Genomic DNA, 16,953 nt, shown 5'->3' with positions numbered 1-16,953 from the left:
ATTTAAGCAGACTGTGTTTGTCTGTTGTTGTGACTGAGATGAAGATCAGATCAAATTTGATGACCAATTTATGCAGAAATCCAGATGATTCAAAAGGGTTCATATACTTTTTCTTGCCCCTGTATGTAAGTAGCTTGGTGAAACCTCGTTCCCGGTCCATTGCACAACGTTTCTGGGAACGAGATTACTGCTTGCTGTGAGTTACATGTGAGATGCTAGTGCAGTGGTTGGTAGGTGTTTGTCTCTGCTCACTGTTTTGTGTTGTGGCAGGGTTTGTGTGTCCTATGTGGTGGGTGTTACAGAAGATAGTTGACCAGTAAGAGACCAAGCATTTATAAAAAATAACCAGAGCGACTTACAGTTAATGCATTCATCTTAAGATAGCTAGGTAGGACAACCACATATCACAGTCGTAGTAAGTACATTTCTCCTCAAAGTAGTCAAAGTCAAAGCTAGTCAAATGTGAGTGTTCGTTCACAAAAGGCTTTTTTTAATCTCAAAGGCTGACATGATCTTTGGGGAAGATATGGAATTACTTGAGTAATTAAGTGATTATAAATGTATTACTTTATTCATTTTTACAAAATGTCTTATTCAAGATGACCAAATAGAATCTGCTACCTGCAGAAAATGCTAGGTTCACATTAAAAAAGTACAGCAAGGAAAAGTGCAGCAAGGTACATATTTTTGTATAAAATGCTGGAATTTTTTAAACTCATATTAAGTCTGAGATTTTAACAAACAAACTGCATCTTAGTGGATGACTTGAGAATCTAACGAAAATGCAGATAGGCCTAGATTGAAGAAGGGTCAGCTAGCTTCTCTCTTCCTGTTAGCGTTTTGTGGCTGTGCTGCTTGTGTATCAATCCATGGCAAGCATTAAAACAGCATTAACTCAATGCCAAGCAACCAAGGAGGACACTTTAAATCTCATTCTTCCTGTCTGAATATGCAGCTTTAAGGCACATCAACACCTGGGCGATTGCCTGGGACTTTAATTTGCTTTTCAAGATCACTAATGTTTTTGTTTATCCTTCTGTATTTATGCCTTTAAAATGCACTGGGCAGCTAAAAGAGCTGGGTGGGGACTTTTATAAACCATGGTAGTAGATTTAATGGTAGTATTACTCTTTTAGCCAGCACCTGTTTCTTTCTGGATTGTGAGAAAATGATTGAAATTAGATTACCGATATACAGTATATCAGGGAGGGATATAAGCAAACCAGGCTGTGTGTTTGTCGGCAGAGACACCAGTCTCCAATGTAGACCAGTATTGCACTCCCCTCTCCCTGGGGCTATAGGGGTTAATCTGCTAACGTGTCCCATTAGCAAGCATTATTGTCGTTAACTTCTAGGGATTTACGAGAATCGTCTATTTGCTGCTGCCAAGAATTTTAAACAAAGCCAGGCCTACTGTATTCAGTAAGCAGCATTAGCTGTACAGGCCATGTCTGGAGGGTGTTAGTGTTAATGACACATTTAAGGGAATCCAATTGCCAATATAGTATGGAGTTGTGAACAATATACTTGTAGCTTGCACAGTATTTGAAAATAGACTTTATAGCATTTGAATGTTTAAAACAGCAATTTTTTACCAATATCCCTCCCTGGGATTTTCCATTGCCCTTGATAAATGAGTCGTCTTTTTCCCTGTAGAAAATCACCACCTCTGCCTCCATCAATCTTGAATCAAGACATTACTGATTTTTATAACATTTTGAAAGTAAGAAAATAAACACATTTTCAAACATTTCTGTTTCGGACTATTTCCCTTTCATTAGGAATGTAGAAATGCATGACACTGTAGGGTTTCTGTGGTTAACAAATGGCAGATTTAGAGGACAAAGCAACTTGTTTTCAACTTCTCTGCTTGCAAAAACGTGACCCACAGAGATTAAAGTTGTGGAGAGTAAATCTCTCTTGAAGAGGGTGAATCTACAACAGTATTTCTATTCCTCGCTTTTCAAGCACCACTACACGACATGGCTGAATGCGATTGTCAAGAGAAATAGTTCAGAAGCACAGATCCAAAGTAGTAGTTCCTTGAGCCATTTTCACAAAAGTCAGGAAAGGTTACCGGTAGTTGAATCTATGAGCTCAAGACACAAGGGAAAACATTATTACATTTATTTTTAAGAACATCGTGTGAATTTGTACATACACGTATGGCTAATATCTTTAAAAAAAAAACTACAACAATAAGATCACAATATCTCAGTAAAAGAGCAAACTCCAAATAAATAACTCAATCAATTTGGTCCAAATGCATTTACAGACTTATGCCTTTATGCTTTGCCGATTTACAGACACTCAAATTCAAGGAGTACACACATTTCAGAAGGCACTGTGAATTCCTATGAAGAGGACCAGACTGTGTCAAAGTGTTCACATAAAAAAGAAAAGTGGGACTGATTCCTGGCAAATTGCAGGGTCACAACCATTTAAAATGCTCAAAATGACAAGGTAAAACAGTACTCAAAGATCGTCCAACCAACACCTGTGAAGAATTGCACGTTATTGACATAGTTCGGGCCATTAACGCCACCAGTTGACTGCTGGTGTGTAAGGTGACTTAACAAAGCAGAGTAAATCCTGCTCAAATAATCCACATCACTGCAGTAATCCACCTCTCAGGATAAGTCCTAAGCAGTGAAGAGTGGACAGCTGCCAGAGGAGAGGGTCGTAATCTAAGAGACCAGGAGCAGGCCAGGTTGGCAGAAACTTGGTTGGCCATTTTGATATCTATAATGAAAAGAGTGACTAGCAGCCTTTCTTGAATCAATGGCCACTGATCAAGGCACACAATACATGGATTCTCTTTCGCTTTTTAAATATATACACATAATACATTGATAAGTAATTTGCTTTGACAGCACTGAAGTGCTATAATTACTATATATATATATATATATATATATATATATGTAGAGATATAGTGCAAGCACATTGTAGTTTGAAGTGAAACAACATGGACTTTCTACCTTGCTCAATCAGATCACATACTGCCTTTCGGAAGTTCAGTCAGATCCTATAATCTTACAATATTTCGTTTAATTAACGTTTGAGTATCAAAGCTATAACACAATGTCCAGTGAAACGCCACAATTCTGGCCAAAACAAGTCAACATGTTTAATTAAGTAGTGCCCTTAAACTGAAAAGCCTTCCGTAAGGCTAACAGCTTGTCTTTGGGGCAGTGACACAGTTCAATTGGAATTAGTTAGATGTATATTTATCAAGCACCTGTGGCTGTTGCCATAAATAAACTAGGCAGATTTGGAAGGCAGGATTTGGAAGGTCAGAGCAATCCTTCAGATGAAGAACAAGCATCATTTACAGATACAATAACACAATTTTATTGACACTGTCTGTACGGTATAATTCATTGTGAAAGGCAACTGCTATTGGATGGAATTCTTAACACTTAACTGGTCCCCCCCAAAAAAAGTGCCAAGGAAAATTCATGAAAAGCACACAAAACTAGGTTCAAGTTTAAACAATGCTCCAGCCAGTGACAAACTGTATGACTTGTATTCAATACCATAGTGAAATGCTCCCATGAACAGCTAATTCAAAGTATCTGAACATAATGAAATGCTATATCACGTAGTGTTAAGATACATCCAGTGTTGTAGAAAATGAGTACAAAAATGAACAAATAAGAGGTCTCTGTAGTATTAACGTGACAGTTTATGAACTGACAGGGTAGGATATCCTCTGTCGTCTTCCAAGTCCACTTTAACACCACGCTCAGACCGAGTTGTTCTCTCCAGAGGAACTAGCATAGCTGTACAGTCTTGAAGGCAATGTGCGTAGATACCCTAGGTGCTTACGGGCATATGAACCAGGTGCGCTCTCCCTTTAAGTTCCGTTTCCCTTAAAAGTATTTTCCACTGCGCTTCCTGTCCAGGTTCTAAAGCCAGCTCGCATTAGCCGTTAGCGCTTTAGTGAATGTCCAGGTTCTAAAGCCAGCTAGCATTAGCTGTTAGCGCTTTAGTGAGTGCTTTAGCCTAGTGCACCACATGGTCGATGTCGTACTTCTCACAGAACTTGCTGGTGAAGGGCAGGCAGGTGAGGTGCTCCAGCCAGTGCCAGTTGATGGGGTAGATATAGAACCAGACGACCAGCGAGGAGAGCAGGCCCAAGTAGACCAGCAGCGATAGCAGGATGAGGACACGCTTTCGGTACTTGTCGAAGTCGCCGAACGTCACGTAGGGCAGGAAGGAGAAGGAGAGCAACAGGCCGCTGAGGAAGCCGAAGATGTGGGCGATGTTGTCGATCCAGGGCAGCAAGCCACACAGGAACAGGAAGAAGACGATGCCCACCAGCTTGAGGAAGGCCTTCCACGGCTTCTCCAGCATCTGCCAGCCCTGGATGAGCTCCACAAACAGGCAGGCAAGCAGCCCGAACTGGGAGCCAGCTGGGCCAACCTGGATGATAACCGGAGAAAGACAGAGAGAGAGAGGGAAAAGAGAGAGTCATACATCCACCTGCTCTGACCAAACAAAATGGAGGGCGGGGATGATGTTTCACTCAATGATGATGCCACCACTGGATGAATGAGTGACAAGAACAGCATGTGCATGAATGAATGTCACTGTTGACCATAGCATGGGACATATCAGCGGAAGATGCCGGGATAAATGCATGCATCCTGCTCACTGGCATCTGTTGAAATTCATATCAAATACATTACAGTATATTAGCATGAAGGAAGTGGAGGTAGCATATGTACTCTTTGCTAATGGGCAGGCAGATGACCGAGGCGGAGTTGTTATAGTCCCTTATAGCAGAGGACAATAGGAATCGGGCAAAATGGGAAGCGAGTGCACCAGCTGAGTGCATTAAATGTTGACGTCTGTGTGTAATAGTGAATTTGTTCGGTAGTCTACTGATCCAAATGCATGCAGCTCAGGGGTCTGGAGAGGTTTAGCCCTGCAATTAACTTCCTCGCAGCAGGGTAATTATCTTTGGTATGATGTCCCCAAACAAATGTTGTAATCAGTATATAAATTACACCATCAGACATTTTAACCATCTTCACTTTCATATGTCTACAGTGACATTGGATGTTCCAAAAAATGTTGAATGTGTCATTGTTGGAGTAGTATAACAAAAGAGCATTACATTGTGCCTCCGTTCTAAACCTTACGATTTAAGGTACATTTCCGTTGTAACTACTTAATAGTTAGGTCTAGGTTGAAACCAACAGCAATGGTTCTTTGGTCAATGGTTCTACAGCAGGCATCTTGATTAGATTGACGTCAGGGCTGTGGTGGGCGTACCGGGGCAGATGGTTAATCTGAGATTCTAACCTCCCAGAAGGACGGGCGAGGAGGAGCGAGGTTTTTCACACGCCCTAGGCACGCGGCCTACACGTTCCAGACACGCTATACGGGTGCCTCTGAATCCAATCATTCCCAGCCAGCGCTCGACAGTCTAAGCTTCATTGGCTATTGAATACTTCGTTTGACAGGCTGAGTTTCAGAACGCCTGTACTCTCTCTGACTTCTGAATTCCTGCTCTCACGAGTGACTCGGAAAGTCCTTTGAAGAAGAACTAGAGAGTGTTACTGTCGCGACGTCTAGTTGTTTCTTTAGAGGCTGAGTTTCAGAACGTCTCAACTTTTGACTTCTGAATTTCTGCATTGAAGAGTGACTCAAAAGTCCTTTGAAGAAGTACTTGCGACTGTTACTGTTGTATCATTAAGCATTTCTGAAACTGCCACCAGAACTGAATAAACTACTATATTCTCATCCCATTCCTTTACTAGATTGTGTGTATTAGGTTTTGTTAGATATTAAGTTTTGCTGTGGAATTGTTAGATATTACCTGTTAGATACTGCTGCACCGTCGGATCCAGGAGAATAAGCATTTTGCTACACTCGCAATAACATCTGCTAACCATGTGTACGTGACCAATAACATCTGCTAACCATGTGTACGTGACCAATAACATCTGCTAACCATGTGTACGTGACCGTGCTAACCATGTGTACGTGACCAATAACATCTGCTAACCATGTGTACGTGACCAATAACATCTGCTAACCTAACCATGCTAACCATGTGTACGTGACCAATAACATCTGCTAACCATGTGTAACAATAACATCTGCTAACCATGTGTACGTGTATCTAACCGTGACCAATAACATCTGCTAACCATGTGTACGTGTGACCTAAATAACATAACTGCTAACCATGTGTACGTGACGTGACCAATAACATCTGCTAACCATGTGTACGTGACCAATAAATAACATCTGCTAACCATGTGTACGTGACCAATAACATCTGCTAACCATGTGTAACAATAACATCTGCTAACCATGTGTACGTGACCAATAACATCTGCTAACCATGTGTACGTGACCAATAACATCTAACCATGTGTACGTGACCAATAACATCTGCTAACCATGTGTACGTGACCAATAACATCTGCTAACCATGTGTACGTGACCAATACTGACTTCGTGTTCAGAGCATTCCCCGAGAGTGACCGCGCGCACAGCTCCTGTGTGTGTGTGGGTGAATGGGAACAATGGAAAACTTTCGGGAAATGTAAAAGTTGTTGTGATCTAAAAGCACTAAATACGAATTACTACAAGGTTATACATCTTTTTGTTGTTGTTATAGGATGAGTTTGCATACGGATAGGGATTAATACAGTATGTAATACATTTAGGGACAGTACATACAAAGACAATTCATGGTGATAATACATAATGAGATACGTGATGCATTTAAAAAGGCTTGTCATTGCATTTCATAGTGTCAATTTAAAAGAGGGATAATGAAGGATTCATTGAGCCATTGTAATGTATAAATGAGACAATACCAGTTTATTGAACAATTGTAACAGCTATGTAAATTTGAGAGAATATATAGTGCATTTGTGAAACATATTTTGTACCTATGTATATGGCTGATGATTCATTACAAGTGACTTGAAGCCATAGCCACATCTCCATGTGATTTATCTATACATTCCTCCCTTTTAGGGGTATAACACAAACATTTAGTTTCCAACATCGCAAGGACCTAAATTATGATCCTCATTTGTGATGTGTTCAACCACAGTGGATAGAGACTCGGCCACCGCTTCGGGGTCTTGTTTACTCCACCAATGGGATAATCCCCCTTTACTCAAACTGGGCCCTATAAGTGGATGAGATGAGGAGCCGTGCGTCGCCTCACGTCTCTGGAGCTATTCCTGTTGTGTGAAAGCCTGCGTCCTGCTGGTGCAGCAGCGGTGACATTTCTGAGTGCTACCTCACAGTAACTTCACACTAGGACAGTGACAGACGTACCTAGCGCCAAATCATGTCAAAGACGCACCGCTGCAGCCACACACCTGCAGATTTAGAGCTGGTAATCTGGAGAAATGAAGAAGCAAAAGAAGAAGAGATTCTTCCGGAAATAGGTACTCCTCGGGAGTACTAAACTCTGGTCCATAATCTGTATGTAAGGAAGCAGTGGAAGACCAGGCCATTTACTTTTTCAACAATTGAACAGACCAGGAATCTGGATTAGTGTAGCAGTGACCTTTGTTAACCCTTCGGGTAATGTGTGGCAAGCAAGAGAGTGCGTTTTACAGAGGCCAATTGGGAGTGGTTGGTTTGCGCCAATTAGGTCATCCACAGCAACTCTTCTCCCACTTGGCCATGCCAACGTCACAGACAATGCTTCCTGTCCACAATACTGAGCCATGTCCTCGAGCACAAAACTGTAGCGCATCCTCTTCTTTCCAGTCTTTTCCCTCTCTTCTTTCCATTTGCACTCTTCGTTTCTACAACCTAACATACTGGGACTATGAGTGAATCCAATTGTAAATCAATGAAGTTTAGCATGGATGGGCTATTACAGTCTGGTCATACAGAAAGGAGTCTGAACACCAGAAGAAATAGAACAAGGGAAAAACATTTAAGTAACTTCTCCACACTTCCTATGCCAAATGGACAGCAATATGGTAAAGCTATAAGAGGGGATGACAAGGGAACAGGGTCTCCTGTCCAAAGACGCTCTGAGATCACTTCCTGTGCCCTTCACATTTACCCTACTGCCGACTCCGCAACCTGGACTGAACGTCCCTGCCGCTCTCGCTCTCTCCTTAACACACAGGCACAATTAAGCCGGCTGCCTCACCTCAAAGGGGGATTGGACTAATTTACCATTAGCACATCACACACTGCAGAAGAAAAAGGGCTCGGTTGGATTAGATCATGTCCAGATAACACAACAAGCATCAGCGTGTCCCGGGTCAGGGAGAGGAACACAGAGAGTTGGACATTTCCTCTGCAAGTGAAGATAGGGCGACAATGGGAATGTCAGTGAATGACACAAGAGTGTGTTTGTGTGCGCGACCACACTTGAGAGACTCGGGACATGGTCTGAGACAGAAAGAATGGGTCGACTGACTGGGTTAACACTCATTTGTGATTAAACATAAACATGAGACCCAGTTGTGTGTGTTGGACAAAAGGAATGCAAAATGTGTTGGATGCATGGAGCTTTACAGTTTACATGGAGTGAATTGAAACTCATTCTCACTAGGGGGACCCTGGCACACCACATCTGGCTACCACAGCCAAGGCTCTTCTTCTCCGGCTGTCAGAACGTCTCGTCGACTGTGCCAACCCTAGCAAATTCAGCCAGTTCGCACAATTGCAATACGTTTTTTTGTCAATGGAATTTCTACCAATGCTTTCAGCATACAAATGAATAGAGGATCTCCATGGCTTTCTCAAGCCATGTGTAATGGTGCTGTTCTAGCTTCCAGGTGATACGGAGACAGGGCAGAGGCAGTTAAGTCCTGATCGTTTACTCTCCAGACGGGGTCACGTCACGTCCAGTCCAGTAATCTCCCTATCCAAAGCTCGTCCAGTAACCGTGTTAAGCTCAGTGGCTCCCCGGGCCTAGCTGAGATGTTAACACTCTCTCTCTCGCAAGCTTTCCTATAAAACACCTGACCAGCTCAATGGAGATTAGCAGTGGCGGTTGTGTTAGCTGAGCAGGTGTGTGTACGTGCGCTCCTGTGTGTGTGTGTGTGTGTACCTCGGCTCTGTAGGGGAGGAAGAGGGCGCTGGCCAGGTTGCCGGTGATGCCAGAGAGGACGTAGATGATGGAGATGCGGACCCAGCCAGCCAGTTTCTCCAGGTCTCTCAGGATAGTCATCTGGAACACTATGGACACCAGGCAGTGGACTAGGCTTCATAGGGAAAGGGAAGAGGCCAGTCAGAGGACAACACATGGAAATAGGCTTATAGACGCACATACCGTAGGCTTATGCTATATTAACACACACACACACACACACGAACCCCAGCACGTGCTGTAATCTCCTCGCTAAGTACCCATATCTGAATCATGTGGGGGGAATCCTCTCAACCCAGTATTTGCTGTTAAGGCCATACTTAGGGACTGTGGGATACAATGGGATATCCCTGAGTTCACACTGACCATGTACACTGACAAGGAACAATCAGAGCCGTGGTGTAGGCTACAACTAGGGTTACACAAAGTATTAAAGGGCCAGTGCAGTCAAAAACATGATTTCCCTGTGTTTTATATATATTTCCACACTGAGGTTGGAATAATAGTGTGAAATTGTGAAAATGATAATGCCTTTTTAGTGTAAGAGCTGCTGTTTTGCTGGGATGGAGTTTTGCAGGCAGTAAATTTGTTAATTGTTAATAGTAAGAAAGAAAGAGAGTTCCAAACCCCTCTGCCAATAAAAGCACATTTTAAGTTTCCCCCTCCCCAGACCACTACCAGATATTCTTAGCTAAATTATTGCTTGAGAAATTGCTCTTTGCTAAGAAGCTATTTTTGACCATTTCATTATTCTTTTTTAAAAATCACAGTAAGTTAATGAATTGTTACCCCGGAAATGATTTGATATTGAGATAAAACGGATGGATTTGACCTTTAACAGAGCATTACAGAGACTTTCCTGTTCAGGTCAATTGGTCAGCAAAAACCCATGACTCCACCTAAGGTGTTTGGATTTGCACTAAGTACTGATGTGACTACAGTCAGATGACCCCGAGGTCGACATACTCTTACTGTCAAGCACTTTAGGCTAAAAACAATATCATGTATAGAAAAGTACCATAGATTACCCTGCGTGTAGGAACAAGGAGAGCCACAGCCTGTAGACCTGGTCGGGGACGTCAGGGTTGAGGAAGGGCAGGAGGCCACACACATCATCCAGACAGTGGATCTGTTAACAAAGAGCGACCACAGGATCAGATAGGGAGCTGGCTGTTATTAAACAAACCCTGTAAACAACGCCCACCACAGGACAGACGGACGGTACGGACAGACACACACCCACCTACCTGGGAGCAGAGGGTGGCCTCCTCGTGGAAGTAACCGTGCATGAAGGAGCAGTACTCTCTCGTAGTGATCTCACACCGGCCCTTAGTGCCTATGCAGCAGGGTCGTCCCTTGAGGTTACAGTCCATGTGTCTGTAGCCTGTCAGGTTCGTCTTGCGGGGGGAGGTGCAGATCTGGGATCAGATGGAGGGAGGGTGAGAAGAAGCTAGTGTTGGTTTCCACTGATCCAAGACCCTGAGGTTACTATGGTTCTGTAACCTTTCATCCACTGCTGTATTTTAATACCGGGGGGCCTACACTGTACAGCGGGGTGCAACATTCTGTAGAAATGGAATGCATGACCATGTCTGTTCACGCAATACATGTTAGACGAAGCATAACAATGGATGATCCTCCTGTCACTCACCGGCCAATGTGTGATGTCATCGGGCCAGATGTGAGGCTCTGCGGAGGCGGGCTCTTCACAGGTCCTGTTCCCAGCATGCATCAGGAAATAAGATAGCAGGAAGACACTTTATGATACTCTCTTGAGTTAGTTTTACCTTGTCAGGTCAGGACAGTATGTGTGTGTGTGTGTGTGTCCACTGTAGTCGTTATAGTAGAACAGTATCAAAGACGGTACCTGGGGTCCTGGTGACACACAGAGCCTGACGACCTCAGAATGTCCACATCTTCATCCCTCCATTTCATGAAGGTGGCCAATGACTCCTACACACAGACCAGAATAAACACAGCCAGACACAAGTTGATCAAGTTTACAAGCATTCATCTCTAGGTGGCAGGAGAGAGTGTGTGTGAGTGTGACACAGGGAGGGAGGGAGAGAGAGAGAGAGAGCGAGGGAGGGAGCGTAAGTGGGAGTACAGTAGTGGTTTGTGTGTATGTGTGTGGGTCTACAGTATTTGTGTGGGCCTACAATAATACATATGCATGTGAGCCTACTGCATACGTGTGTTTGCGTACCGAGCAGTCGTTGCTGAGGGTCTGGACACAGCCTGAGTTGTCGTTCTGTACACAGCAGCCTGACTCTCTCTCCTGATCCTTGGCTTTCTGGATGAGACTGACTATCTGGCTGTCCTTGCGGATACACGGGGAGAACTTGGCTCCAAGGTGGATTAGGTCCTCCTGTGAGGGGGGATAGAATACAGGAATACACTGTTAATCTGGCAACCTGACACATAATTGACATAGCAACCAAAAATAGTTCACCTAACCTGGCAACCCCAGCACAGTTAATCTAACCTGGCAACCCCAGCATAGTTAACCTAACCTGGCAACCCCAGCACAGTTAACCTAACCTGGCAACCCCAGCACAGTTATCCTAACCTGGCAACCCCAGCACAGTTAACCTAACCTGGCAACCCCAGCACAGTTAACCTAACTAAGAACCAGGCCCCCCAAAAAAAGAGTTAGGCTTACTGGCCTAGCCTTTGTTTTAGCTGGTCGTTAGACCTCTTTCCTGTATTGTAAGTAGTCAAGAGATCCTATTTTGATAGTCAACCATACAAAAAGGTAGCACCTAGTGCATCACAGTACAGAACAGACAAAGATAGTTTTCCACCAAAACCACAGCTACAGTTATTTGAGCTATAGCCACCCACTAGTCGTGTGGGACCCTTTACACTCTTCATACTGTGGCCTATGTGGGATGTTGTGGTGGAGCCATCGTCTTACTTGATCAGAAAACACCCACTTTTTCACCTGACACCCTACATAGAACATAAACTGTAACTTGGGTTACTGACGGTCAGCCCACCATATTCTCTGTAATGAACATTCTGTACTACTGTTGAAGTGAATATGAACCTGACAAGTGTGAAGTTTCTCAAGGCAAAATGAAGTCAGTAAGTGTGAATGAGTCAGAAAGTCCCTTGGAACAGTCAGAAAGTACTTTAATACAGTCAGAAGGCACACTAGTACAGTCAGAAGGCACACTAGTACAGTCAGAAGGCACACTAGTACAGTCAGAAGGCACACTAGTACAGTCAGAAGGCACACTAGTACAGTCAGAAGGCACACTAGTACAGTTAGTCAGAAGGCACACTAGTACAGTCAGTCAGAAGGCACACTAGTACAGTCAGTCAGAAGGCACACTAGTACAGTCAGTCAGAAGGCACAATAGTACAGTCAGAAGGCACACTAGTACAGTCAGAGGGCACACTAGTACAGTCAGAGGGCACACTAGTACAGTCAGAGAGCACACTAGTACAGTCAGAGGCACACTAGTACAGTCAGAAGGCGCACTAGTACAGTCAGAAGGCACACTAGTACAGTCAGAAGGCGCACTAGTACAGTCAGAAGGCACACTAGGACAGTCAGTCAGAAGGCACACTAGTACAGTCAGTCAGAAGGCACACTAGTACAGTCAGAAGGCACACTAGTACAGTCAGAAGGAGCACTAGTACATTCAGAAGGCGCACTAGTACAGTCAGTCAGAAGGCACACTAGTACAGTCAGTCAGAAGGCACACTAGTACAGTCAGTCAGAAGGCACAATAGTACAGTCAGTCAGAAGGCACAATAGTACAGTCAGTCAGAAGGCGCAATAGTACAGTCAGAAGGCGCACTAGTACAGTCAGAAGGCGCACTAGTACAGTCAGAAGGCGCACTAGTGCAGTCAGTCAGAAGGCACACTAGTACAGTCAGTCAGAAGGCACACTAGTACAGTCAGAAGGCACACTAGTACAGTCAGTCAGAAGGAAGTACAGTCAGAAGGCGCACTAGTACAGTCAGAAGGCGCACTAGTACAGTCAGAAGGCGCACTAGTACAGTCAGAAGGCACACTAGTCAGAAGGCACACTAGTACAGTCAGTGCAAGTCAGAAGGCACACTAGTACAGTCAGAAGTCAGTCAGAAGGCACACTAGTACAGTCAGAAGGCACACTAGTACAGTCAGTCAGAAGGCACACTAGTACAGTCAGAAGGCACACTAGTACAGTCAGAAGGCACACTAGTACAGGTCAGAAGGCACACTAGTACAGTCAGTCAGAAGGCACACTAGTAACAGTCAGAAGGCACACTAGTACAGTCAGAAGGCACACTAGTACAGTCAGTCAGAAGGCACACTAGTACAGTCAGTCAGAAGGCACACTAGTACAGTCAGAAGGCACACTAGTACAGTCAGTCAGAAGGCACACTATTACAGTCAGTCAGAAGGCACACTAGTACAGTCAGTCAGAAGGCACACTAGTACAGTCAGTCAGAAGGCACACTAGTACAGTCAGTCAGAAGGCACACTAGTACAGTCAGAAGGGCACACTAGTAAGTACACTGCAGTAAGTGAGTAAATAACTAGTTAATAAGTACCCGTGAGTCAGTCCAGAACTTCTTTAGCGTGTCCTGTTGAAGCCTAAGTGCGTCTGCCACCAAGCACCTACCAACACCACAGCAGACGTAGGCCATCAGATTCAGATATGGGTACTTAGTGAGGTGATTACAGTGTGTGTGTGTGTGTGTGCGTGCGTGCATGCGCGCATGTTATTATAGCATAAGCCTACGGTATGTGTGTGTGTATGTGTGTGTGTATGTGTGTATGTGTGTGTGTGTGTGTGCGCGTGTTAATATAGCATAAGCCTACGGTACGTGTGTGTGTGTGTGTGTGTGTGTGTGTGTGTGTGTGTGTGCGCGTGTTAATATAGCATAAGCCTACGGTACGTGCACCTATAAGCCTTTCCCTATGACCCTACATGTAAGACTGAAAAGACATTCAGTATGTATGACATGTGCGATAGAAGAGCAGTGACTCACAGAGCCGGGGCCGATCCAGAAGTTCTCCTGCTGGATGAACTTGACACTCTCATAGATGCCTTTGTTCTTCAACACCTGTGGAGGGAGAACAAGAAAACACAGTCAGGAGAGACGGCGCAATAGATCACTAAAAAGGTAGCCATTGTGGATCAAAAGAGTTATGCCAGAAGCCACCAAAGAAACCATTGGATTACAGAAGCCATTTTGGATCCTATTAGGGGTTCCAGTTGCCTAGGCCCTATGGGACCCCTCACCAGTTCAGAGGTGGAGTGTTGGGCAAACCCCACAGGGGCAAAGCCATAGGTAGCACAGGCCAGGATGGTGATGACCACGTGGACAAAGGTGATCCAGTAGGTGAAGTACGGTCTGAGGGAGACGACACAGCAGGGTCGTTTTACTTATCCGAATTGGATCACTTGAAAAATGTACACAACGATAATCACGTATCACGCGAAAATCACGTATGTGGTTCTCAAAGATGAATGAATGCCCACTAAATGTGAAGTACTAGGTGTGGATTGTGTGTGTGTATGAAAGTACTGCGCGTATCCCTCCTCACCTGTGGCTGCTGAAGTCGTCCAGCTGTTTCTGCACCTGGCTGCTGATGCTGCGGCGGTAGTGACGGTTGAGCCACTTGCCCACCACACCCATGCCGTACTGCCGCTTGGGCTTGTCAAAGGCAAAGTGCTTGACCTGGGAGGCGATACGACGCCCCCGCTGCTGCGACCCGGCCTTCTCAATATGCATGGTGGGGGTTTTAGACACGTCCCTACTGGGACACACACACAGAGAGACAGAGACACACACACACAGAGACACAGGGAGAGAGACAGACACAGGGAGAGAGACAGACACAGGGAGAGAGACAGACACAGGGAGAGAGACAGACACAGGGAGAGAGAGATAGAGACAAGACAGACACAGGGAGAGAGACAGACACAGGGAGAGAGACAAGACAGACACAGGGAGAGAGACAAGACAGACACAGGGAGAGAGACAAGACAGACACAGGGAGAGAGCGAAACGCACACAGAGACACAGGGAGAGAGACAAGACAGACACAGGGAGAGAGCGAAACGCACACAGAGACACAGGGAGAGAGACAGACAGGGGGAGAGAGCGAGACGCACAGAGAGCGAGAGAGAGAGAGAGCGAGAGAGAGAGCGAGAGAGAGAGAGAGAGAGAGAGAAACAGAGACAGAAACATGAGGCGAAGGGAAAAGTTGAAAGAGTGGAGGAGAGAAAGACAAACTTAAAGTCAAATAGTGCAGAAGCCAACGAGACTTCATCAATCTACGTCCCATCCCTCTAATGAAGGCTACTTACAGGCTCTGGTAGGGCTCATGGTGGTCTCCGTAGGAAGCCGACATAGGGGGCGACTCGAACACATCATCAGCCATGGAGTACAACTCCTCATGGGCATCCATCTGAGAGAGAGGAGAGGAGAGGAGAGAGAGGAGAGAGAGGAGAGGAGAGGAGAGGAGAGGAGAGGAGAGGAGGAGAGAGAGAGAGAGAGAGAGAGAGAGAGAGTTGACGTGGGGAGAATGTTATTGAGAGGCCCACAGAGATCTCTTTTCAACTGTCTTAACGTAGAAAATGCCATCCACCATTCTGCACTAACCATTCCGTCTGCTATCCTCCCCTGCACACCATCGTCCCCCTCCTACCAGTCCATGTAAAATCACTACACACTCCATCGCACACGTCTCACACCAACAGTACAGGATCTGGCTTTCTTAACCTACTATCCACATAGCCCTCACCAGCCCATACATCTCTCCAGACTATATCCCTCCATCTCTCTCACGCCAACGGTACATCCAACAAGCCGCTCCATTACTTTGAGGGATGGACTGTGATTTATCTGGTAGCACATACAGGCTGCTGGAGGAGAGAGGAGGGGACCCAGAATAGCCACTTGACATTGTGTTAATTATCTCATCTGTGTGATCTAGCACAGTGGCTAAACTGAGACTGACTGCTTTCGCCTGGAACACAGAGCACAGACAGAGACATATTGAAGAGATAGAGAGACATATAGAAGAGACAGACAGTCACATATAGAATAGTCAGAGAGAGACATATAGAAGAGACAAAGAGAGAGAGAGGGGAAAAGACGGAGACATATAGAAGAGACAGAGAGAGACATATAGAAGAGACATATAGAAGAGACAGACAGATACATATAGAAGAGACAGACAGATACATATAGAAGAGACAGACAGATACATATAGAAGAGATATATAGAAGAGACAGACAGATACATATAGAAGATATATATAGAAGAGACAGACAGATACATATAGAAGAGAGAGAGGTGAAAAGATGGAGACATAGAAGAGACAGAGAGAGACATATAGAAGAGACATATAGACGAGACAGAGAGAGACATATAGAAGAGTCATATAGAAGAGACATATAGAAGCGACAGAAAGAGACATATAGAAGAGACATATAGAAGAGACAGAGAGAGACATATAGAAGAGACAGAGAGAGACATAGAAACGACAGAAAGAGACATATAGAAGAGACATATAGAAGAGACAGAGAGAGACATATAGAAAAGACATATAGAAGAGACATATAGACGAGACAGAGAGAGACATATAGAAGAGACATATAGAAGAGACATATAGAAGAGACATATAGAAGGGACAGAGACATATAGAAAAGACATATAGAAGAGACATATAGAAGAGACATATAGAAGAGACATATAGAAGAGACAGAAAGAGACATATAGAAGAGACATATAGAAGAGACATATAGAAGAGACATATAGAAGCGACAGAAAGAGACATATAGAAGCGACAGAGAGAGACATATAGAAGAGACATATAGAAGAGACATACAGAAGAGACATATAG

The 16,953-nt window shown here is 44.5% G+C and overlaps 1 protein-coding gene across 6 annotated transcripts in view; it reads right to left on the bottom strand.

Annotated features, from left to right (window-relative positions):
• Positions 1-2,112: 2,112 nt before the first annotated feature.
• LOC112230120 (inactive rhomboid protein 2-like) overlaps positions 2,113-16,953 on the bottom strand; it is a 42,658-nt gene continuing 27,817 nt past the window's right edge. For 5 of the 6 annotated variants that reach the window (XM_042310624.1, XM_042310623.1, XM_042310625.1 and 2 more), the window contains 11 exons: positions 15,412-15,512; positions 14,646-14,858; positions 14,341-14,452; positions 14,087-14,161; positions 11,304-11,465; positions 10,965-11,050; positions 10,749-10,812; positions 10,345-10,515; positions 10,126-10,226; positions 9,059-9,212; positions 2,113-4,428 (listed from right to left, as the gene is read on the bottom strand). In XM_042310624.1, coding sequence (XP_042166558.1) covers positions 4,009-4,428; positions 9,059-9,212; positions 10,126-10,226; positions 10,345-10,515; positions 10,749-10,812; positions 10,965-11,050; positions 11,304-11,465; positions 14,087-14,161; positions 14,341-14,452; positions 14,646-14,858; positions 15,412-15,512 — 1,659 coding nt within the window. In that variant the 3' untranslated portion in view covers positions 2,113-4,008. The remainder of the gene's footprint in view (positions 4,429-9,058; positions 9,213-10,125; positions 10,227-10,344; positions 10,516-10,748; positions 10,813-10,964; positions 11,051-11,303; positions 11,466-14,086; positions 14,162-14,340; positions 14,453-14,645; positions 14,859-15,411; positions 15,513-16,953) is intronic. The other variant, XM_042310628.1, reaches the window with a different exon arrangement.

The sequence above is a fragment of the Oncorhynchus tshawytscha genome, linkage group LG32 (assembly GCF_018296145.1).
Source record: "Oncorhynchus tshawytscha isolate Ot180627B linkage group LG32, Otsh_v2.0, whole genome shotgun sequence".
NCBI lineage: Eukaryota > Metazoa > Chordata > Actinopteri > Salmoniformes > Salmonidae > Oncorhynchus > Oncorhynchus tshawytscha.
This window is presented reverse-complemented; position numbering and strand designations above follow the sequence as displayed.